The sequence below is a fragment of the Drosophila subobscura genome, chromosome A, assembly GCF_008121235.1.
Source record: "Drosophila subobscura isolate 14011-0131.10 chromosome A, UCBerk_Dsub_1.0, whole genome shotgun sequence".
Taxonomy (NCBI): Eukaryota; Metazoa; Arthropoda; class Insecta; order Diptera; family Drosophilidae; genus Drosophila; species Drosophila subobscura.
Window position 1 is genome coordinate 20,402,030 of NC_048530.1, and position 23,406 is coordinate 20,425,435.

At 45.9% G+C, this 23,406-nt stretch overlaps 7 protein-coding genes across 10 annotated transcripts in view; 3 read left to right on the forward strand and 4 right to left on the reverse strand.

Annotated features, from left to right (window-relative positions):
- Positions 1–11,597: 11,597 nt before the first annotated feature.
- Positions 11,598–12,114, reverse strand: LOC117903419 (bypass of stop codon protein 1). Its single transcript, XM_034815435.1, has one exon. The coding sequence runs from the start codon at positions 12,068–12,070 to the stop codon at positions 11,687–11,689; it is 384 nt and encodes a 127-aa protein (XP_034671326.1). The 5' UTR covers positions 12,071–12,114; the 3' UTR covers positions 11,598–11,686.
- Positions 12,115–13,305: 1,191 nt separating this feature from the next.
- LOC117903420 lies at positions 13,306–13,860 on the reverse strand. The gene is made up of 2 exons (XM_034815436.1): positions 13,670–13,860; positions 13,306–13,616 (listed from the first exon to the last, which is right to left on the reverse strand). The coding sequence occupies exons 1-2, from the start codon at positions 13,751–13,753 to the stop codon at positions 13,353–13,355; spliced, it is 348 nt and encodes a 115-aa protein (XP_034671327.1). The 5' UTR covers positions 13,754–13,860; the 3' UTR covers positions 13,306–13,352.
- A 1,719-nt stretch (positions 13,861–15,579) lies between these two features.
- LOC117903421 (protein new-glue 1-like) lies at positions 15,580–16,119 on the reverse strand. Its single transcript, XM_034815437.1, has one exon. The coding sequence runs from the start codon at positions 16,070–16,072 to the stop codon at positions 15,743–15,745; it is 330 nt and encodes a 109-aa protein (XP_034671328.1). The 5' UTR covers positions 16,073–16,119; the 3' UTR covers positions 15,580–15,742.
- A 2,781-nt stretch (positions 16,120–18,900) lies between these two features.
- On the forward strand, positions 18,901–19,858 carry LOC117903415 (alpha-tubulin N-acetyltransferase 1-like). Its single transcript, XM_034815430.1, has one exon. It carries the CDS (start codon positions 18,961–18,963, stop codon positions 19,780–19,782), a length of 822 nt encoding a protein of 273 aa, XP_034671321.1. The 5' UTR covers positions 18,901–18,960; the 3' UTR covers positions 19,783–19,858.
- A 347-nt stretch (positions 19,859–20,205) lies between these two features.
- LOC117903417 (protein new-glue 3-like) lies at positions 20,206–20,724 on the forward strand. The gene has a single exon (XM_034815432.1). The coding sequence runs from the start codon at positions 20,251–20,253 to the stop codon at positions 20,668–20,670; it is 420 nt and encodes a 139-aa protein (XP_034671323.1). The 5' UTR covers positions 20,206–20,250; the 3' UTR covers positions 20,671–20,724.
- Positions 20,725–22,531: 1,807 nt separating this feature from the next.
- Positions 22,532–23,036, reverse strand: LOC117903251 (protein new-glue 4). Its single transcript, XM_034815154.1, has 2 exons — positions 22,983–23,036; positions 22,532–22,820 (listed from the first exon to the last, which is right to left on the reverse strand). Exons 1-2 carry the CDS (start codon positions 23,034–23,036, stop codon positions 22,545–22,547), a joined length of 330 nt encoding a protein of 109 aa, XP_034671045.1. The 3' UTR covers positions 22,532–22,544.
- A 191-nt stretch (positions 23,037–23,227) lies between these two features.
- The window catches only part of LOC117903411 (cAMP-specific 3',5'-cyclic phosphodiesterase), a 108,263-nt gene continuing 108,084 nt past the window's right edge, over positions 23,228–23,406 (forward strand). For all 4 annotated transcript variants that reach the window (XM_034815415.1, XM_034815416.1, XM_034815417.1 and 1 more), the window contains exon 1: positions 23,228–23,323. In XM_034815415.1, the coding sequence (XP_034671306.1) occupies positions 23,240–23,323 (84 nt within the window). In that variant the 5' untranslated portion in view covers positions 23,228–23,239. The remainder of the gene's footprint in view (positions 23,324–23,406) is intronic.

The window sequence follows — 23,406 nt, forward strand, 5'->3', positions numbered from 1 at the left end:
CAAATTTAATATAATTTTAATAGTCTAAAATAAATTAAGTAATGCGGAAAAATATGTTCTTCTCAGCTAAAATGTTGCTAAATATTTGTTTTACCACTTATAAATTTATTATTGCCATGAGTTCATCTTTTGTTAATATAAAAATGCCCCTCAAAGGGCATCCACTGCGTCGCAATTGTGGCTGTGGCGTGTCCGCCTGTTTTTGGCTTGAGTTCTCAACAAATTTGGCACTTAATGGAGGGAAAAAGCCACAGCAGCGGACTGACACAGGTGCGAGAGGAGCCACCGCAGCCGGAGTGGCTGGGAGTCGGAGTCGGAGTCGGAGAGCCTCGCCAAATTTGCCAACTGTCACGTACTTGTTAAATTAAAAACGATTACTTACTCACTAAGCCAAAGGGCAGGTGCGGCTGGGAGAGCGAGCCAAATTTGCTTTCCGCCTGCCGTTGCACTTCATTTAAATCGTTATTGTTATTATTTCTTTATACAGAAAGTCGGTTGGCATCCCTCGGGGCGGGGCAGTGTGTTTTCAATTAAAAGGATATGCGTAGCAGGATTTTCTGTCGCGAACAGCAGCAGCAGCAGCAGCAGGAGAATGAGAATGAGAATGAGACTGGCGTGCCACTGACAGTACAAAATAAAATGCAAAGGAATGGCGCCAAGGGTGTGGGCCGGGCGACTGCCAGCCAGCCACCGAAAGCGAAACTGAAACCGTAACGCAAATGGAAAAATCTGGCAAAAAATAAATGAAAATGGAAAATAAAATGCAAAAGTTAACAAAATAACAAAGCGAAAGCACAACAATAACAAAACGCTGCCAGAAACAATTTGCTAAAGCAGAAAATTAAGCGCGGCAAAAGCAGGAAAAAAAGCAACAAAAATAAAACAAAGTCAAAGACAAAGAAAAATATAAAGAAAATATAATCACAATTCACAAATTGCTTCAACAAATTCGTTGGCTTGCAAATCTGCCGCAGAGTTCGAAGACAAATCTGACAAAAACTGTAAGAGAATCTGCGCAAATTTGAAGTTTAAAGCAGCGACTGGAGTGCTTGGCTCTAAGCTAATCAGCAGTTGATGACTGACAGGCAGGCAGCCTTTCTGCTGCTGAAAGGGTTTGCCCGCCCAACCCTTGAGGCTTTTATGGCAGCTCCAAATCGCATGACAAGCCGCAATTTTGATCACAAGAAGCGGCAAGAGCCCAACACCGAAAACACTTTTAATCTACTTACTTGATGGAGCGGTTCTTACTGTTGCTTAAGCCACAATGACGTCACAATATTTGTACGATTTCAGCGCCTCAGAGCTATGCCAGAACAGCCCAACAAAATATGAAAGTAGTCCAAAGAAATGTGCGGCAAGAACGTCATAAATGAAAATGAAAGTTCGTCCTCGCTGGTTTTGTCAACAGTTTTTGGGCCTATGAACCTACGGCAGCAGAAGCTTTTCGTTTCCTTAGTTAAAGCATTTTATTACTAATTATTTGCAGCGAAAAGTGTTTGCCAATTGGCAATGGAAATTCCATTCGTTTATTAATTTTGTAATTAGCTTTCAAGTGAGCGGAAAAAGCGTTTGGTCGCCATTTTGTGCGGTCAAATAAACTGTCATTAATGCAACAATTTCTGCAATTAAATGCAGGTTCGTGTGGGGTGCGGGGGCAGAGTAGCTAAAGTTAATCGGACAAGCCACGACATGCCGTTGAGCACATTCAAATTTCATTTTGTTAATTCAATGGGGGAGTCCGGGAGTCCAGCCTTAGCTTGAAGCTGATGATGTGGATGATGATGTTGATGCTGCTGCTGCTGCTGGCCACTTTTTAGCAGTGTCTTTGTGGCTGCTGCTCCAGCCAACGTCTGCAAGACGTGACGCAAATGAAGATGCAAAAAGAAGGCAAAGAAAAAAGGGAAAAACGAACAACAAAACGTGACTGGGTTTAGGGAGTATCGCGCAAAAGGTGGGAATGGGCCAGCTTTAAGGGTTGTTTTGACACCAGTAAATGGCATACATTCTGTACATATTTACTACACGTTTACTACATCATTTTGGACATGCCAAAGACATGCCGAAAACCCCGAAAGCCAATTCACGCTGCAGCCAAAAATGAACTGAAAGCGATGCTCGAGTGTACAGTTTTTCCCCGTAATGCCGCTGTCATGCGAGTGCGCCAAAAGAGGTGTCGAAAAGCGGGGCTTTAAGTTGCTTCTTCATTGGATGAGGCCCGGGGCACGCGTGTACGCGCTGAGTTGTAATGCCAACTGAGTTGTTGATCTGCCCACTGCCCAGTGCTCGCTGTCGCTCCCTGTAAAGTGAAAACTGCACTGTAAGTCCATGCGCAATGCAGCTGCAAATCTTGTTTGACACTTGCCAGGGGAGGCCGCTGCGCCGGCCTGTGCGCAGCAGAGATATCAGTTGCTAAATAATGAATAAGTGAACAAAAACAAAAACAAAAGGCAACAGGCCAGCAGCACTCACAAAACCGCAGCTCAAAGCCGCTGTCAAGCAGCGCAGGATTTGCTTCAGCACAAAAACCCCCAGCCGCAGCTTCAGCTCCCAGCTCCAACTCCAGCGCCAGAGCCGCCACAGACCGAGCACTTCAGCAGCGAAGAGAGCGAAGGAGAGAGCGCCAAGTGGGCCTTAGTTTGACCGCAAACCTTCATTTCAACTGCTGGTCAATGCATGCCAGTGACAGTTAACCAGAGCCAAAGCCAAAGCCAGAGCCAGAGCAACCCTTAACCGTTTTACCCCCCACAGCCCTTGTGTAATAATAAATAAGAAATAAAAACCAACAAAATGGGTTGCAAACTTTGCAAAAAAAAAGAGAGGAAATATCGCTGGCAATTAGCCGCATTAAAAATGGCCATTAAAAAATTATAAAAGTGCCCATCAGCCACAGATGAATTATGCATTATATTTGACCCACCTTCCGCTCTCTGCAGCATTAATTGACAGCCACAATGTTTCACTCACTCTTTTTGTTGTCTCTTCTTTTTATTTGCAGGTGAGTCTGCGACTGTTCAAAAGGTTTGAAATAAGCTTAAAAAAAGGAAGCAAATAAATTAAAACTTTTACGCTAAATACTTGGATTTTTGTACATTAAATTTAAGCGCTCATTAAACTTAAATTATATTTAGGTTTTTGTGTGTTTTTTGTGTGTTTTTGTGCTCTTTTTTGTATGCTAAAATGTCGATTAGTCAAGCGCCAAATGACGATACTTCAAGCTCGCTGGGAAATTAATTAATTTCAAGCTCGCTCTCTCGCTCTCTCTGTCTCCACCCCCCGCACAAATACACATTTATTTTTGATGTACTTTTATTTTGTTGTTTGTTGGCCATTAGCATACGAGAAGTGGGTGGAGGTGGAGCGGAAGAGTGTAAATCATAGAACATCAATTTTCATTAGATTGTTGACAGGCGGATGGCCACTTCGGGCACCCACCCCCCTGCTAGCAGGCAATTTAGTCCATCAGCGGGGCTCTTTATTTATATTTTTTTGTTGTATTTTTTATTTTTTTTTTTTGTGTATTCCTCTTGGGAGGCAGCAACAAAATTAATTGCATACAAATAGGCGTCAGCCGTTGGGTTCTAGGTAAATAAATTAGTTTCAGGGAGGGAGAGAGAGAGCAGATTGACAATAGCCATCAGCTGGTTGGCGGAAGCTCTGCCCGACTTCCGTCACATGCTGAACATCAGCAGCCGCAGCAGCAGCAGCAGGCGTCGGGCGTCGGGTGTCGGGCGTCGGGTGTCGAGCGTCGAGCAACTTAAAGCTTTAACGGAAGCGACCGCAGTGCTGGCAGAGAGGGGGCTTTCTGCTCGTGTTGTGTTGTAGTAAAACTTACTGAAGCCACAGTCACGACAGCAACACTCACCCGGGGCGGAAATCGGCTGGGCACAATGATGCTGTGGCGCAGAAGGAGGCGGAGAAGGAGACTGCGACTGAAGCATGAATGAGAAAATGTCATAAAATGCTGTTGAAAACCACACTCAATATGTGGCCGCCTAAACTTATTTTTGCACAAACTTGCGACTCACTTTTGTTACTAAAACATTTGTTAATTAATAACAAAAGGTTTGATGCAGGAAAACCGCTTTTGCTTACCTCCAAGTCAGGCTTTTTTCTTGGTTTTTAGTGCCAGTTTTGTCTGCCAATAGCCTTGGCTTTAGAGCATTTGAAGTGCGCCAAAGTTTCTCGCTCGTTTTCCTTGGATTTGTGTCTGAATTCAGATTAAAGAATGAAAGCTGCAAGCGAAGGGGAGAGGGAGAGGGAGAGGCAGAGGCACAGCAGATTGAAGGGAAACTTCCGGGCCGAGGAGGCTGCGGGCTGGGGGCTGGGGGCTGCGTATTTATTTCATTCCATTTCAATTTCGCGCTCATTTCATGCATATGATTTTAATTTTAGCTAAACATGTGTATGTGTGTGTGTGTGTGTGTGTGTGTGTGTGTCCTGTAGGAGCGCAGACACTGAGATCGCAGCTGGCAGCATCTTGTCTTGGATTTTAGCGCACATTTTGCTTGGCTTGTAATTGAATTTGTTTGCTGGCGAGATGCGAAAATGAAATTGCCAGGCAAATGGCGGTATCTGTAGCTACACACACACACACACACACACACACACATGCATACATATATGTGTGTCAACACTCGCACTATGGCAGGCTGTCAAGGCGTCAGGCGCGTGTCGGGCATGTGTCAGGTGGCGAGCGCCACTGCAGGACCCAGGCACCAGGCAACCACAAATCATAAATGTCCTCACAGGCTAAGCCAAACTGTTGCACGAGCGAGTCTGTGCGGGGGGGGGACAGCTGTCCATTGTGTGTGGCACTTTTCTAATGCAAATCCTCGACCGAAAAAGGGACAGACATAATTAGGTTTGCCAGCGATGAATGACAGTGAAAGAGTAGACAAAACACAGATAAAGGACACAGCCACAGCTAGGGGATAATCTGGTTTAGAGCCAAAAGCCTGGGAACATTTTACGACTGTTGACAATGTTTGACCAAAAGTTGCGTCACTTTTGTACGTGTGAAGAGAAGTTGCTGCGCACAGAACGAATCCTGCCAGTGGCTTACCAGAGCCCAGTCGTATTTCCCTGCAATTTATGCAGACTGCTGCGCAAATTGACAACTATTTTTATGAAGCCAAGCAGCGGCAGCTCCAAGAACTTTACGACAGCAACACGGGGAAATGGCAATGGGAATGAGAGACTGGCAGACTGGCAAGAAAGTGCGCCAATAAGTTGCGGGCGCTGGGAGGCAGCAAACAGATTCGAAAATTGATTTTGAAATCAATCAAAGTGGCGCAGCGGGCTGACAATATTACTAGAAACTAAAAGAAAGGCAACGAAGCGGCTGCTATTAGCTGGAGGAGCGACAAGTTGGGGGTTTAATAATTAATAAAATTAATAATATTAATTCTTAAGTCTCCTCCGACGTCAGGCTGCCCATTTTTCGCCTGCAAATATTTCAATAAATTAAATCAAATAAATTCAAATATTCTGCTGGCCGTTGGTGCATTTCTTTGGAGCATTCGAATGTGCCGCTGTGGCATTGATTCTGAGTTTTGTTTGAGTGATTTGATTGGCGGCTCTTCAATTTGCTTGTGCGCCTGAAACACTGCCAACTGCTGGCATTAAATGTGATTGGATTAGGCTCTAAATAATGCCAAGCCTCAACCCACGCAGCGACAGACAAACAAAGAATGTTTTTTGCCCTCTGTCAGCAATTCGCATGCAAAATGTTCTGGCTGGCAGCTCGTCAAAATGAAGCCATTTGTATGCCCGGCCAGGCGCCGGGCTTTTGGCCATTTCTGTTTCTGTTATCCCCCACAAACACACACGCACACACACACACACGCACGCAGTCGGCGCATATTTATTTTTATTTTCGGAACATTTCAGTGCCCCAGAGAGCTCTCAACTAGGAGAGAGACACACACGCGTACAGTCGGCAGCGGCAGCAAGGATCTCGCTCTCGCTTTTGCTCTTGCTCTTGCTTTCAACCAAAAAACACTTTCCGTGTGTGCTGAAATTTGTTTCTGTAATTACAAAAATTGCAAACACTCTCTGCGTTTTGTTGTTGTTAAATTTGAAACGGCTAAAAGCTGCCGCATTTCTGGTAATATTTGTTTGGTTCTTGTGCTCCTCTGCCAGCTGTCTCCGCAAATGAATTGAGCTGAGAATTGTGGCCAAAAATTGCTGCACAATTTGCTGGCCAGCTAATGATGATGCATGCCTGCCGCCGCACACTCGAGACTGTTTCGATAATGCATTTGGGCAATTCATCAATCAGCCAGGCAATCGGTCAATCAATCCTCACGCTCCCAGCCAACCAAATCCTTGCAGAAACTTCAGCAATTAAATGCTGCAGCCGCCGCGCCGCTTTAATTGTGTTTCAAGCGGGAGAGAGCCTCAGTCTTGCTGGCCGGATGCTGGCTTTCAGCTCAACACAAAAAAGTGTTGGCCAGAGCTGTGGCATGCCACAGCAGCTCGATCTATTAATAGCGAACGAGAGCAGGTGCCGGGCGGAAGGGCGAAAGGGCGAAAGGGTTTGGCGTCTGGGGTTTGGGCTCCTCCTGGCTGCTGCTCTGGCTGGGGGTTGGCTTAGTCTATTGATTTTCAGTGTATGCCATATACAAATGTGGTTCACCTGTCTTACACACACACACACACACACACTCACGCGCGCACACAAACACAGAAGAGCCGAACACAAAAATAGTCCTGAAAAGGCCCGCGGGAGGGGGGAGAGCTGTGGTGTGCTGGCCGGCCATACTGGCTGGTGTTTGTGTGTGTGTGTGTGTGTGTGTGTGTGTGTGGGTGTGTGGCAAGTGTTAATTTTAAATTATTGACCAAAATGTCGGGCAGCTTTCTCAATTAGCAAAGCGCTGGCAGGTGCAGCAGCAACAGGGGCAGGGGCAGCTGGAGTAGTGCCGCTGCCTGCGAATCCTACATCCTGCCTTGTGTGCCCCAAAATGTGTAGCATACTTATTCGGGTGCTCCGTCATGCGCTTCAAATTTGCTTCAATGTGTGCGTGTGTGTGCGTGTGTGTGTGTGGGGGTTACATTTTTAATAGCCATTAAATTTAATTGCACATTAAGTGCAATTAATTATTTAATTAAATAATTGAAACTAAATAATGAAAGGCAAAGCCACAAGAAAATGATTTCAACAAGTTGCAGGCGGAATTTGCTCCGCTGACAACTGGCTGGGGACTTGCAGCTGGCACAACTCTCTCCCATTGCTCGCTTTGCACTCATTATTATTTAATTGCGGCTTGCCGCACTGATTGTACATTGAAATTGTTGCTAAAAGTCAGCAAGTCACTGCCTGAATAAAAGTTTAGTTTGGGGCTGGGGCAGCAGCATTCAATTGGCAGCAAATAAAGCGCAGAACTGAAGCCTTTTTGGCTTGTTTTTGCAACAATTAAATTCCACATTTGAATGTGTAAAAAACACATTTTAATCAGCGCAATTTGCAGCTTTAAACTTCCTTTAATATCTGCCCAAATTGAAGCTTAAATAAAAGGCTTGCCCTTTGCGCTTATAAAACTTAAATCGAATATATTAGGCGCAGGAAAAGGCGTTCGAAAATGTGTTTAATATTGGCCAGAGTTGGTTTTTGTGTTGCATCCACTTGAATCCATTCGCTCTGCCTGCTGCTGCTTCTGCCCCATCATCATTATGCACCGGAATCGTCTCGCACTCGAGAGCCTGCCGCTGCTCTGCGTTCGCTGGCGGAGATTAACCGCCCAAAGCCACTTCATCGTGTGCTCCACTCTGCTGATGGACACTTTAAGCCAACCTGAGCGTCTGGGTGCCTGGGTGCCTGGTAGCCGAGTGAAACTGACGGAGGCACAACTGTTGTAAATGTCGCAATCGCTGTCAAATTTGCCGAACGACGGCAGGCACAGGGACACGGGGATACGCCGTGATTGATGATGATGCGAGGAGCAGCCCCATAATAATTAGCTCCGCGGGAAGCCATCCAAGCCAAGGCCCAAGGCTTGGGAGTGGCAAAATATGAAAATGTGAGCCAAAGTCAGTGCAAATCATATCAAAAAATGGATCTTCACTTGCGATTGGGGATCAGCTCAGGGTTTGATTGATGCACGGATAGCATGTAGAGATGCTGCAGCTAATTGATTGATTGATTGATGGCCAGTGGACTGAAACCCAAGCGACTGCTTACGCTCCAACTCGTTGACAATCTGTGCACTCGGGTTCAGATGAGTTTGGGCTGGAGTTGGAGCCAGACACAGACACAGACACACACGCTGAGTGGCACAATTAGGACGCAATTCACAGGCACAGGACATGTCAAAAGTTGCTCGGTTATTGGTTTAGCACAGCACAGGAAATGGCAAAGGCAAAGGCAAAGGCAAGCAGCAACAAAAAGAACGTCTCGAAAATCAATGAATGCTCTGAGGGAAGACAAGGAAGAGCAGGAGAGCAGTCTTCATCCTGCTCCAGCTGTCTGCCTGCCTGCCTGCTTGGCATGTGTAGAACATGCGACCTCTGACCCCTCGCTGTCTGTTTCCGTGCCCGTGTCGGGCTCGACCTCCCCCCGTTCGAGCTCGCATTCGAAGCCATGTCCGCTGCTGTCTGTTGCTTTGTCTTGTCCAACACGCAGAGCCGGTCTGGGCCTGAGCCACACCTAAACCTTCCCCCACAAAAAGGCTCCACTAGCTGATTAAATTGATGCGCTCTTTGCATACAAATGCCAGCAGGCCAAATTAGGCAAAGCAATTTTTCGGCTATCCAGCAATTTATTTGGAGTCTCGCAGCTGCAAATTGGTTTCATTTTCAATCACTTGAGTGCAGGCCTAAGGTGATTCCCCGCTGTTTAATCGCTGCCCAGACAATTGTCCACATTTTGGCCTTAGTTTTTTCCCATTTAACAATCGATTTTTGTGGTTATTCGTGGAGCTGTCGCTTCTTTGTGTGCCACTCAATCTGCTGAAAGCAAAAGCTGCCGAATTCCCTGCTAATAATTCATCAAAAAGTAAATTCCAATAAATTGTGTGGACAAAAGCAATGACAATGACCCTTAAATAATAGCATTGACCCCGAACAAAAAGGTAACTGGCATCAGTTATCTGTGCCATTCGCACACTTGTTGCTCTAAGCTCTGCCGCAGGACCTCCTCTGCACTTGTCACCTGTCAACTCTCAGAGAAAATAAGCAGCAAGCACAAGTAAATGTAAACTTTGGAGAGTACCAAAAATTACACAACGCGAGCCTCGAGTATTTGTGCGAAATAATAAGCAAAAATTTCCAAGGAATTGGGCGTTGTAGCAATAACAATAACAGCAGCCAGAACCACGAGAGGGAACATCAAAAAAGGGACGCAGCAGGAGCAGGACTGCCAGGAGAGCAAGTACAAGGCACGGCGAGGACAAGACAAACAAGGCGTAATTGTGTGCCACTCTCAGCCATATACGCGCACTGCCCTGGGTGTCGCTGTGGCTGTGGCTTTGTGTGGTGGGGGATGTGTAATATAAGTCACGTAGAGCATATCAACATCAATGGCCACAAAGCGCAGCATGTCAATATACGTACGTGTGTCTCTTTGTATGTGCCTTAATACCGGGTGTCCTGGGAGCAACGCATTCGACCAGAATAGCCAAATGGCACATCAGAGTTGCTGAATTCACGTAGAATTTAATTTGTAAAATAATATTCGTAAATAGTCTTAACAAATGAAAGAAAAATTAAATATAAAACTGCACAGAAATGGTTTTACATGATCGGAATTATATATTTGTAGCTGTTGCATTTTTTGCATGACTTCTGCAATAACGATTTTGGGCATCTCTCGCTCTAGTATTACGCGTGGAATATCAGCAATAATGCCAATCGCAATTGACTTCAAATGTATTCTGAGAAGTTACTCATTTTAAGCCACTCATCTGCACGCGTTTCGGGGAACAACTCAATTAGCAAAGTTGATCCCTGGCATAACATTTGCCACATGAAAATGTAATTTATTCGCTTCAGTTGTGGACATACTTTTGTGGCTTGCAACGTAAATGAAATCAAATGATTTTGGTATATAACATTTGATGGCTTTGGCAACCAGTTGATAAATTATTTGACCCTGTATGTTAGCGGTGAGTGGGGGACGGGCTGCTGGCTGCTGGCTCCTCTATTGCCAGCTCTATCGCCTTATCCTTCATTCCCCTGCCCATTCCCATGCCCATGCCCAACCGCATCCTCAGCTCTTTCTTGTTGCTGGGTCTTTTGTCTGAAGACGAATGTCACTTCCACGCGACTACCGTTATGTGCTTCCCTCTCCCTCTCTCTCTCTCTCTTTCACTCTGTCCTGCGCTTCGCTTTCATTTCAAGCTCGCGTCTGTCATTACTTGGCATTGCCAGACAACAGCAAAGCAAAGGCAGGCCAGCCAGCCAGCCAGCAGAAGAGAAGGAGAAGAAGAAAGCGAAAAAAAGAAAACAACAAAAACTGACAGCAGCAGCAGCAGCAGCAGCAACAGCAACAGCAACAGTTGTGCCCATTGTGCTGTATATTGTGTTGGCATTGCTGTTTGCTGTTTGCTTCTTGTTATTGTTTCCCATTTCGATACACTGCCCGCCCGGCGGGTCGTTCCGACTGTCCAATGAAGGAAGCGAACCCCAAGCAAGGGCCAAGTGTGCATTCAAGCGCAAATTTAATTGCTGAAATTATTGTTATTAATTTATTTAATTTGTTTATATTTCGTATTAATTTCGTATTGTATTTGCAAGTGTATTCCCTTGTTCGTTGTGTTTGCAATTCCTTTCTCTGCTATAACCATTTTTATGTGCTCGAATTGCTGATGGGTTTTGCGGTGCTGTGGTTGGGGCGGGGTGTGGGTAGCTCTGCTCTTGTGATTGGGAATGGCACTGGGGACTGAGGACTGAGGACTGTGGACTGAGGACTGGGTACTGCCACTGACACTGTGTATTGGGGTGGTGTGTGTGGGTTGGACCTTGATGGCTTTTGCTTTTTGCTTGCGTGGTCTTTCAACTTGTTGCTTTTTTTATTGCAGCACTCATACGAGCAGAAGAACGAGCGGCACTCTGCAGGATGTGTGTGTGGCAGCTTTAACCTTTCACCCTTGAAGCAACAATGTAATCAAGCTAACCGTTTCACTGCATTCCAAATGCCCCGTTAAATTTTGTCTGTAACTTACCCGACTCCGACTCCGCCTTCGCCTCTTACGATTGCTCCCTCTTCGCTTTGTGGTGGAGGGTCCCGTAACCTGTAGCCTGTCCCAGTGACTGCTGTCAGCTCAAATTCAATTAGAGACCAAAGCTACGCTTTCCATTACTTAATCATGAAATGCGCTCCCCTACAATTTTCAATTTTCACACACAAACAAAAAACCGCTAACAAAACTGCACAAAATATTGCACAGTTTTTTCTTGCAAAAGAATTTTGCTCTGTGCCCAGTATGACCAAAGTGCGCAAAGTGACTGCGCTCTGGGCACACTGTTTTGTGTTTGTTTACAAAGTAGAAATTATTCTTATTGCTTATACAAACAGCCAGTAGAAATGTTGATCTGAACCCACAAAAAAATCAACAAAAAGAATATGCAAATGTTTGTTTAAGCATTTTTTAACTATAGCCCAGGATACAAATCGTATTATAAACCATTGACATACGCCAATGATGGTAAAAAAAAAGGAGGGGAGTGTGAGTGGGAGGGAGAATCAAGTCTAACCCCTGTTCCTCCTGCGGGCAGCGCGCCTTCTGGCAGCCCGCCTGCGGGCAGCTCTGCGCTCACGACGTAGCCGCCGGGCCCGTCGCTTGGCAGCGGCACTCTTCTTCTTGGAGGAGCTGCTGCTGCTGCTGCTGCTGCTGCTACTGCTGCTGGTGGTGCTCGCGACTGTGGTGGCTTCGTCGCTGCTGCTGCTGCTGCTGGCTGCCGTGGTGGAGCCGGTGGCTGTGCTGGCGGCGGTGGTGCTGCCGGCTGGAGTTGCGCTGGTGGTGGAGGTGGCACCCACTGTGCTGGTGGTGGTGCTGGTGGCAGTGCCAGAGCCACAGCCGACAGTCAGCAGACAGGCGAGGCACACGGCCAGCAGCATCCAGTGAAGTTTCATAGCGACAGATTCAGACAAATTCAATGGAAGAGCTGAAACTCTTCTCTGACTTCCTCCAGTCCCACGGGCCGCTATTTATACCACTCCGCAGCGTCCCGTGAACTGCGTCAAAGACATGTCGCAGCCCACCACTACGCTTGCCGAAATATTTGCACAAATGCCAACTATTTGCACACCAGCACAATGAGCGAATCAAATACACAAACTCCGAAATTCCAGCCAGACACGACAGACTGCCAGACCAGCGCTTCTAACGCGTCTAATAATATTTGCTGACAGACAGAATCTTCCATTCATCGATCGCCGAATCGCTGAATCGCTTCATCGATTTCATTGATCAATTCTGCCGGTTTGTGCCTGTTAAATATTGGCACGCGGCAGCATAGTTGCTGGCACTTGATAGTGGGGGAATACCAGAGCGAGAGACAGCAGAAAACTCAGCCAGAACAGAACAATCTCCCATCTGCGACGTCAGCAGCGCCACAAATATTTGTTTGTTGTGAGAGTAATTTGTTTGTTTGATTTGGTGACACAAAAAGTGATTGATGCTGCGCTGAATCCTCCCCCAATTGAATATGCGCAATTTTTAGAACACAAAAACACCGAGACGATGTCCCTGCCCTTTAACTCGGTGGGGTGCAGATCGCGCGGCTTAACTGCGGACATGTCTTGATCAGGTTCCGTGTATATGGCAGCACCAGATTTGCAGCATAGTCCACACGCACGAACAAGCCAAATGCGGAGAGATCACCGATCAAATCAACGCCACGGAACGGCCCAGATGGCGCCTAAGTTGGCGCAGAGGAGGCTGTTTCCAGACTCCAGATTCGTTGTTGGTGAAGATGAGTGTGGCATTATCCTCTGCCTCTGGCATGTGCTCTTCCTTCTGGTTATTCATTCTGCAATTATTTGTGCAGCATTTAGAGAGAATTGAGCGGGCAATGATGATGTGCTTACCGGTCTATAGTTTCGATGCACTTTAAATGTGTTTTCTTCGGCTTTGTGCAGCAAGCTTCAAATGTTCCAGAAAAAAGAAAGAAAATGTGCCTGGCGCTGCCATCATATCAGCAAATATCGATAACAAACCACAGCTGACCGCCAAGTGCCATCACAGGCTCAAAGTTGCGTCACTAAAGCAATGCCAGCTGGCGGGGGAGACAGCCTATTCCAAAAACAAGACTCAGTCTCTTTCTTGTGGAGTATTTATTTTCCTATTTTCTATTTACAGCAAATTTTGTGTCCTAACTATTGTCGCTTAGGTGTGGCCGCGAGACTCAATCCCCTAGACCACATGGGCGGTGATGTGGTGCCGCTGCATGTCCCTGGCTACGTCCCTAGCCTCACGCTTTAATGTTTGGAAATTGGCATCGAGGCGTTGGTGTAGCAAAAATGAATTGGGTGTGGGATATTCGCGTTCCAGACTGAAGCACTGCTCGTTGGCCTGGTTGAAACGTTTCTTGAGGTCGGTGATTCGCATCAGAAAGTGCAGGGTCGCCGGATCGTCTTCTTCGGGTGGATTGAGCACAAATGATTGCACAGCCGATTCCTGCAGGAAAAACTTGGATTAGTAGTGCGAGGCTTGCAGGTGCAACAACTCACAAGTGGATCCCCCAGGCAGATGCGCATTATAATGTCCATGTTCCGGACGAACCAGAAATGTGCCATCGGGTGGTGCTGCTCCATTTTAGCCAAAGGAAATCAATGAAAAATATTGCGGAAACGGTTACAAAATTTAGTTATGCTCGTGTACAATGTGCTGAGCCGACTTGTAATGAGATTTGACGAGCATAAAAACTAAAATCAAAGCTACTGCGATAACTATTTGCAGGCGGGAAATAGTTCAAACTTTTTGGTTTCAAAATCGTGTGCGGAAATGGGTGCTGAACCCGCTGCAGCTTTATCATTTGAGCCGCAGGTCAGTTGGATTGTGTTCTGGCTCCATTGTGCGGCTCTGCAGCAAAATTAATGACATTATTTGTATATTCTTTTACACACGCTGTACTCGTGTGTGTGTGAAAGACAGGAACTAGATTTGTTCGCATCAATCAATAAAGAGAACTTGACACGCGAGTCTGTGGAGTAAGCGCCATGCAGCCATAACTGGAGGCCATGACAGTCGCTTATCGGGAGCACACACACAGAGGCAGAGACAGAGGTGCGCAGGAGGCAGAATGTCGAGGATGCGGCAAGAGCTGCTCTCAAATTATTTGCCATCAAAATGCTATTGATTTATTAATGCCCGCTCATCATTCGACAAGTGGAGAGTCGAAAGTCGAAAGTCGAGTCGAGAGTGCTTCCTGGGATCATCGTCAGCGCTCCCCCACATCATAGACATTAATTTTGCAAATGTCTCAATAAAAATCAATAGCAAATACCGATACGAGCATGTACCCGTATGTGTACATCCGTCCATGCCATCCCCCCTGCTGCTTTATGACTTTATCCATGTGGATGACGACTCCTCTGTGTCCTCTGTGCAGATTTTGCTTAGCGACGTTTTTAATATCAAATTGATTTTCCCTTCCGGCGCGACAGAGAGCGACAGATTCCGGCTCTGGCAGTCGGCAAATAAATGTTGGATTATTTGATTTTATTTATTGCATTTACAAATTGCAGTGGGCCAAGTGTCGGCCATGGAAATACCTTCAAAAATCTGCATAATTGATGTTTAGAGATGAAAGAAAGATTTCCATAAAATTGCCGACTCGGAATGTGTCCGTTGAGTGTCTATGGGAATTATTTAGATTCGTATGAATTACTTAGGAATTTCCATCAGCATGTCAGTGCCCGAATCGAACTATCATTCCAGCAGCTGGGATGCCGCCTCAAGACCTGTCTCAGTCAGCGGTTTTTTGGCACATTTCTCTGGCATAACTGGCGGCTGGCTCATTTGGCTAGCAGCCCCCCGGCTAGGCTCTAAAATGTTTCGAATAATTCAGCGCGTAATGAAAACTCCCCCGAGAAGAACTCAACGAGAAAGCGCAAAGTGGAATGTGGAATTTGTGTGCGCTTTTTCGTGATGCGGTTTGCCTCCTGCTTCCGTTGTTGCCTGTCTTCTTGTTACCTGTCAAACATACACCAGACACACACACACACACACCACACCACACACACCTAATGGTGTATCTATGGCAACTCTTTCTTGGCACAAAAATGTTGCCTGCAAAAAGTTTGCACTTATTTTTCAACGCAATTGCTGATGCTCCTCCTTTGGTTTCGGGGCTTTCGTGGCTTCGCTTTTTGCTGCTAATGGATTTCCATTGAAACTGAAGTTTGACAGCTCAATGCATATCGAAATATACATAAATAAATGATGGCTCTTCTTTCTTGTTGTTTTGCTTTGGCTTTACGCACTTTTGACTCCCAATATGGCAGCTGGAACTTTCTCTCGGACAACTGACGAAATTTCTTTTGAGGCATCACAAGCAAAAGGCAACGATTGACGCGTGTGAAGATATCTTTCCATATATCTAAATGTTCTCTCATCAATAACTTAAATTTCTCTATTATTTTGTTAAACAATTTTATATGTGCCTTAAGGTTAGAGAACATCCAAGGGACATTCCCAATATGTACTTATGAAATTACACCAAAAAAAAAACTATTTTATCAGGCATTCGTTAGGGGTCAGCATGGGTTCCGGGATTCGCATCATTGTCTCAGGCATCAGGGTTATTCTCTGTTTTTCCTGTTCCTGTTCCTGTTCTCGCGGCGCACGATCCTCTTCTTGCCCCCGTGGATCCTCCGCTTGTAGTGGCGCACCTTCTTCTTGCCCGCAGATGTCGAGGCTGCTGTGGTGGTTGCGGCTGTGGTTGTGGTCGTGTCTGAGGCGGCCGTAGTGGTGGTTGCCGCTGCGGAGGTGGTTGTGGTAGCTGCCGATGCTGAGGTTGTCGCGGTTGTGGTAGCAGCCACCGTTGTGGTGGCGGTGCCAGTGGCCCTGGTCTCCTGCAGGAGGACACAGCCGAGCACGGCCAGGAGAAGGAGAACGCAAGAGTACCTCATGTTGATGGATCGATTGCTCTGATGAACTGGTGACAATTGCAGCGAAACGACTGCCTTTTATTGTGCTCCAAAAGCCAGAGGCAATGGAAAATTTGAATTAAAATCGGAGCAGCAAGTTAACAAAGTAATTTACGCAGATTGTTTGCCTGTTTGCCTGTTTGGCAGTGCGCCGGAAAAAGGAAAGTAAAAGAAAAATCTCGCGTGTTTGCACAGTTGTGGTGGGGGAACAAATTTGCAAATTATTGTTCGGCCAGACCACTCTTTGTTACCGAAAGTATTCGCATTGCTGTGACACAGTTAAAATGTAGCAGAGCCCCAGATTCGGGGTAAACCCAAAGCTGGGAAGTGGAAGCTGGAAACTGATCCAGAATCTAGATCTATTCAGCTATAAAAGCCCCTCGATGGCATCCGGAAAAGCATCAGTTGTAAGCCAATCCAACTATCACCAACATGAGGTACTCTTGCGTTCTCCTGCTCCTGGCCCTGTTCGGCTGTGTCCTGGTTAGACAGACCAGGGCCACTGGCACTGCCACCACAACGGTAGCCGCGACAACCTCAGCATCGGCAGCCACCACAACCACCTCCGCAGCGGCAACCACCACAACGGCCGCCTCAGACACGACCACAACCACAGCCGCAACCACCACAGCAGCCTCGACATCTGCGGGCAAGAAGAAGGTGCGCCACCACAAGCGGAGGATCCGCGGGGGCAAGAAGAGGATCGTCCGCCGCAGGAACAGGAACAGGAACAGGAAAAACAAAGCCTAAGCCTGATGCCTGTTACTTGAAACCAATGCTAACGCTGATCCCGACCCTAGCGCATCCCTGTTACCGTAACTCTGTTTATTTTCTAGTATTAATGAATGTTTTTTGCATAGTTGTAAGGCAATTAAAAAATTGAATTTAAATTATTTGTTTGCATTGTTACTAAGTAATTAACATCTTGAATTTGTGGTTTCTGGATTGTGGCTTAAAGTGGGATTCAGCAGAATATCAATGATCTGTTTTGTGGGGGGGCACCAACCGTTACATGTATGTATGTACATAGTTGTATGTGCATGTGCACGTAGTGATTCAAGACGAAGAGCGCTCGCAGAATCAGTCCAAGACTATGTGAAACGGGACAATAATTCGAGAAGAAGTGGAAGGGCAGCAGCAGAGGGGCAGAATTGCCTGTGCGCCGAAATGCAAGCGAAGCTTAGAACGAACGCGATAAGTGGAGAGAGAGCAAGAAGTTGAGAGAGCGATAGGGCGCGAGAGCAGCTAAGATGCAAGCGAGCGAAGCGAAGGCGTGGGATGAGGAGACGAAAAGAACGGCACAACTTTCGTCTGCTGCTGAGTGCAAGCACAAACATGCACATGCATATGCACATATGTACATATGTACATAAGTATGTAACTGTGTTTCGGTACAGTGGGAAGTGCTGCTGGCGAACCACAGTAAAGATTTACTTTATGCTACTTGTTCTAGCTTAAGTGAAGCTGAGTCTACACGACACTTATTTATGCTTTGCACTGTCTGAGTTCAAGTGACACAAATGTTCTTCATAGCTAGGCTTTTCGCACAGCGAACAATCGACCCAAACAACAAACTCCCCGCGATGCAGGTAGCCACGGACACGGACACGGACCTAATATTGGCGAACTCTCTACCTGCGGCTGACCCACCCCCACGCGGGCAGTGGCAACGATCAGTGGAAGCAACCGCAGGGCATCATTTGTGGGTTGTTAGTTGTTTCTTTGTTTGTTTGTTTGTGGTTTACTTAATCGCCCGTGTGCTGCTCACTCACTAATGACACTTGAACCGCTACAGGTTCATAAATATTAATTATCGCACCCAACACGTGTCAAAACGTGCTGACTTCTAGCGAAATGCGAACTCGAATGCCTCAAAGGGCAAGGGCGGAGGCAAAGTAACAACAGGCCAAAGGCCAGCTTAGAGTACGTGCAAAGAGACTGACTTAGAATAATGTGGCCGGAGTGTGGATTGACCAGATAACTCACACGGAAACGAGATCGTTGCAATTGCTCCCTCGACTTCCAGGGGACTCCCTCGCCGTCCTGTAGCAGGCGCACATGTGGCTGATGGCAGCCGATCCACTTGCACTAAAAAACAACACAAACAACAAATAAATAGAGGCTCCCGCAATGTGGGGAATCTGAATCCTTCTTACATATTCCCTTCCATATGCAGAGCAGGGCTACGCTTCAGTTTCTTCTTTTCTTTGTGCATAGAATCAATTTTCGTAGTTATTTTCACAATTTTTCGATCGCTTAAGTTAATTGCGCCTTCGCTTCAATTCCAAGAATTTACAGTGTTGAAAAGGGTGCTGGCAGATGACGTCACAAGTCATTACAGTGTTATTGAATTGCCCAAATTGGAATTAAATTATTTAGTTTAACTAACAGCTAAACCAATTAACAATTAAATCTGTGTATACGTTTATTGAAAGATTTTATTAAATTATTTGCTTTCGGGCTTTCATCATTTGATGGCTTTCGATTGCTTTTTGCCGATGTTTAGTGAGACCGCACGCATAAGGGTTGCCATTTGTGGCTATCGATGTGATAATTTACTTAATTTGCAGATCATTTATCTTATTTCGGGTGTACAAAAATCTAGTAAATTGATTACACAATTTCTGTCTCAGTTATCTGGAGTGGGAGGTTCAGGCGTCGAGTGCTAGTTCAAAAAATATCGTCTAGAAAACTATCGTACCACAAACAAATCAAAAGTGATCGAAGCACACACATCTACGCATGCTCGTGTCAGTGCGGAAGTGTAAACAAATTCAAGAAATATTATTTAAAGCCTCTTATAAATTTGCATTACATTTAGTATAATTTAATGTTTCGGCCCGGAACAACACCAAGGACAAGTGTGTGCAATGACGAGGTTTTCCTTCGATATTAAGCCTCTGTTCCCGGAGGCGATTATAAAAGTGGCGTCGGACATGCTGCCGCAGAACTCTTCCGGCACGCGTGTGCAGTGCGCTGATGCCGCGATGAAGATGACGGAGATACTCGACTTAATCGGTAAGAAGTCGGCCGTAGCCCAGGAGCTGGTCAGCCAGGTGACCACGGCCCAGCGTCTGGGGCTGAGCGACAATCAAATCGTTTACCTGATGGCGGATGCCGATGACGGGCCCAACGGGTCTGTGGTTGGGCTGCTCAAGGTGGGCACCAAGGATCTCTACCTGTACGATGGGACTGGCAAGGCGCACCAGGTGAAGCGGGCACCGGCCATACTTGACTTTTATGTGGACGAGAAGCACCAGCGCCGCGGGCTGGGCAAGCAGCTCTTCGAGACGATGCTGACGCAGGAGGGGTGGTCCCCGGTGAAGCTATCGATTGACCGCCCATCCTCGAAAATGCTACTCTTCATGGCCCGCCACTACGGGCTGGTGCGCACCATACCGCAGGCCAATCACTTCGTCCTCTATGAGGGATACTTTAACGATGTCGCCCCCTCGTCACCGTCGCCGCAGGGCAACAAGAGCTTGCCAACCAGTTTAGCCGCCGGTTCTAATAACCAAAGCAGCATCGGCGAGCGGTGTGCTAATTACAGGAAACGCCGCACCATGGATGAGCCTGGCAGTGGCACCAACTGCAGCATGGCCGAGATTATGCAGAATTCTCATGGCAGAAACAACAAAGGCAATGCCGCTGGCGATGCACAGCCATCCAGAAGGAATTTACGCAACAATTAAGCTACACCACAGTCCACACGAATATGTACAGCACAGACACACAAACACACAGACTTGGGCAGGGCAGAGCAGAGCCTTAAGTGTTCAATCAGCATTAAATATATTTTGGCAAACTATTTGTCGCTTTGTTAGCCCCAGCCCCCGCTCGAGGCTATGCAATACAATCTTCGGATGTCGCGCAGCACCCACAGGTAGGCCACAGATGCTCAACGATCTCAGATATCGCTCGAGGTCGTTTACCGAACTGTGGCAGCTGAGACAGACACTATGTTTGCGATGAATTCTTTGTGTTGGCAATTGTCTGCGCACATTCTTTTTGGAGTTTCACAAATTTGGAAACTGAAAGCGGAACAAAAGGTTCGCAAGTGCAAACACAAAATGCAGAATCACGCTGCGGGTATAAAAAGCCCGTCTTTGGTGGCAGTTTGGCAAAGAGTTCTTGGACAGCGAAGAGCATCAGCAACAACCATGAGATATTCTTGCGTCTTACTCCTGGCACTCCTGGCCTGTGTCCTGGTGGGACGGACCAGTGGCTCTGGCACTGCCACAACGCCGGCAACTGCCACTGCCACAACCACCTCGGCATCGGCCGCGGCAGCCACAACTACGGCAGCCACCACCGCTGACACCACCACCGCAGCCGCCTCAACTACAACCACCACGAGCGCATCGGCGACCACCACGACCGCAGCGTCTAGTAGCAAGAAGAAGAAGAGGGTCACGAAGTGGACGGAACGCTCAAGAGGCGGCAAGAGGAGCAGCAGCAAGAACAAGCGCAAGAACAAGCGCAAGACCAGGAGGCGTCACCATCACAATGCCTCGACCACCTCCAGCAGTGCCAGCACCTCCGCCAGGCGCCGCTCCCTCTCCAGGCGCAGGAGGGGCTAGACCCAAGCTTGCCCCCCCCCGCCCGAACCCCCTCCCAATTGAACTCCGACAAACCGCCAAACCAAACGATTACCGTTGAACGAAGCCAATTTCGTTTTTAGTTTATCCAATGCCCAGGGATTACAATTTCTTTTTTTTTATATTTGGTTAGGAATATTTTGAAGAATATTAAACGAAATAAAAGCTATTAAAAAATACATCGATCAGGGATTTGATTCTTTATAAGCTGCAGGTGTCCTGAGGCAATTTTGCAGCAAATATAAATTAATTAACAAATAAATAATAATAAGTTATTAAATATTAAAACTGTGCGACAATCAGCGGGACAGAAATTAGCTTGTGGATCTTTATGTTAAGATCACTTCCTCATACTCCGAATTTTTATGCCACCCCTAAAATAATTTTTAGCGAGTAAGAACGTGTGAGACGCTTCTTACGCGTCACAACTTTTTAATTTTAATTCATAGTTTTTGCAGCGCGAACATTCTCATAAGTTGATGGGTTGAAAAGAAAATTGTATTTTCATGTCGATATAATACATGAAGATATAGCGATCAAGAATTGAAGCTGCCAACGACTTTCAATACTTCCACAACTTTGTCTTATTTTTTGGAACATTTGTAGCATGAAATAATCAAAATGTTGGACTAGATGTCTTTATTGGCATTAATTACAATAAAACGTGTGGCATTATCATGATAACTATATTATGGGTATTGATGGCACCCTACCCTGACTCTCCTGTCTTAACATCGACGATAAGTCGTGTAAAACTGTCTTAAGGATAGAAAGATATAAATGTCTCAGGATAGAGACTGAGCGCCTGCCTCATAGATAAATACTTTAATCTAAATCAATATCCAAACACGAGACAACAAAGAAAGTTGTTTTAAAAAATTAGATATCGACTGTACCACGTTCAGTTTCCTAGATCACCTGACAAGGTTGTCTGTAATTTTATTTTTTGTATTCTTTCTTACTTTTTGAAGTGTCATTTGTACAAATATTTGTCTCCAATTTGCGCATGAATTTATATTTAAACACTACTTAAAATTGCGAATTTCCCATCCACTTGTTCAAAGGTTCTCTGTTTTGATGAGGTTTAAATTTAGCAATGACATTGTATTGGGCTAAGTGCGAATATTAAGACAATCAGACCATTGTCTGGGGAACTAAATGATTCAAATATTTGTTTATTTTCGAGCTTCGATTGGTTTAAAAGGATTTGAATGGAATTATTGGGGTAATCAGTCATTGACTAAAATATTAGCTTAAAGCCAATAATGAACGGTTCCCACAATGCGGAGACGTTGAATTGTTTTGTTAATGATTTGTTGCCATAAATGTGTGCTCATCTTGAATAATCTTTAATGTTGTTTTAGCTATGACACAGTAAATATTTACATTTATATTTGTTAAGTCTGTCTTCGAGAGAATCTTTCATTAAAATTTGATTATAAGTAGTGCAAAATGGAAAGGCACATATGTCTCGCAACTAACTCATAAAAATTCCATTGCTAAACAAAGAAAGTTTCTGTTGTTATCACAGCATGGTTAGATTATGTCTAGAACATCGATAGACAAAGCAAAAGCGAGCGAGTGCAAAGTCGCTCATCGACAGGAAGAACGAGCGAGAGCGCAAAGCAGTAGATCGGCGAGAGAGTCTCGCCAGGAGTGTTAATTCTGACCTGTGATCAGGCAACATGAACATTCAATTAAAAATTATATTTCTGTACTTAATTACTTAATAAATTTCACTCTTCTTAATACCTAAAACGGAAATATGCGAAAAGTATTATAATATCCAGAGCGGAGCTTCGCCCGTAAACCATTTTATATCACTGAAAGTAGTCGTCCTGCTGTTGCATTTCTCATCACTGAAAGTAGTCGTCCTGCTGTAGGGTTGTGAACGTATCAATGTAGTCCTCTGGGTGATAGTCCAAGCTGTTGTAGAACACATCCCTCTCCGTAAAGTCCTCGGGCTTGTAGAAGAACTTGCATACCAGCAGCCAGGGCAGCAACAGGAGCAAACATTTCAGTTTCAATTTCAGTTCCAGCGTCAGCATTTCTGCGTTGTGGTGTGCCCCAGCAGTGTTCGATTCCGGTCGATGATGGACTGATTTAAGGGAATCGCTGACAGCGGAGTAGAGCTGAAATGAGCCGTAGAAAAGCGAAACTCGAAGCAGGGGCACGCCTCACTGTGTGTGGCATGTGGGTCAGTTTGTGCAGCTGCTCGCTGGTCGCCGGAAGGTCGCGGATGTTGCCAAAAAAAAAACAGTTTTCTGTGGCAAATATGTGGATAACCCACATACCCACACCTCGCTCATGCTGTGGCTGTCTGGCTGTGGCATACTTTGTGGCGGCATCTAAGGGGGAAAGATTGAGAAAAGAAAAGAAAGTCAGCGTTAAAGACAATTGAATGCTCTTTTGGTTAAAAAATAAATAATTATTTACGAATATCTTGGCTCCAACCACATGCTAATTGTGTTTCTCTCTCTTAATCTCTTTGCAGACAATCGTGTGAAGGATAATGTGCCTGTGACCAGGAGCAAGCAACATCGATTGGGGCATGATGCGTTTGGCGAGGCTCGCGCAAAGTTTTTCGTTTAGCAAGAATGCGGGGCAAAAGGGTTCGGATCAGCCGCTGGCCAAGGTTGATGATGGGAACGGGCAGGGGGAACGCTAGACACTAATGAAAACTCAATAACCTGACCCTTTGGCTGAACTTTCTGTTTT

What these genes read in the sequence shown, in the direction of transcription:
- LOC117903419 (XM_034815435.1), bottom strand. Translation starts at nt 12,070, where the DNA reads ATGAAACTTCACTGGATGCTGCTGGCCGTGTGCCTCGCCTGTCTGCTG.
- LOC117903420 (XM_034815436.1), bottom strand. Translation starts at nt 13,753, where the DNA reads ATGGAGCAGCACCACCCGATGGCACATTTCTGGTTCGTCCGGAACATG. An exon ending in TCTGCCTGGGGGATCCACTT is followed by an intron (nt 13,617 to 13,669) that starts GTGAGTTGTTGC and finishes TTTTTCCTGCAG; the next exon opens with GAATCGGCTGTGCAATCATT.
- LOC117903421 (XM_034815437.1), bottom strand. Translation starts at nt 16,072, where the DNA reads ATGAGGTACTCTTGCGTTCTCCTTCTCCTGGCCGTGCTCGGCTGTGTC.
- LOC117903415 (XM_034815430.1), top strand. Translation starts at nt 18,961, where the DNA reads ATGACGAGGTTTTCCTTCGATATTAAGCCTCTGTTCCCGGAGGCGATT.
- LOC117903417 (XM_034815432.1), top strand. Translation starts at nt 20,251, where the DNA reads ATGAGATATTCTTGCGTCTTACTCCTGGCACTCCTGGCCTGTGTCCTG.
- LOC117903251 (XM_034815154.1), bottom strand. Translation starts at nt 23,036, where the DNA reads ATGCCGCCACAAAGTATGCCACAGCCAGACAGCCACAGCATGAGCGAG. An exon ending in ACAGCATGAGCGAGGTGTGG is followed by an intron (nt 22,821 to 22,982) that starts GTATGTGGGTTA and finishes GGCTCATTTCAG; the next exon opens with CTCTACTCCGCTGTCAGCGA.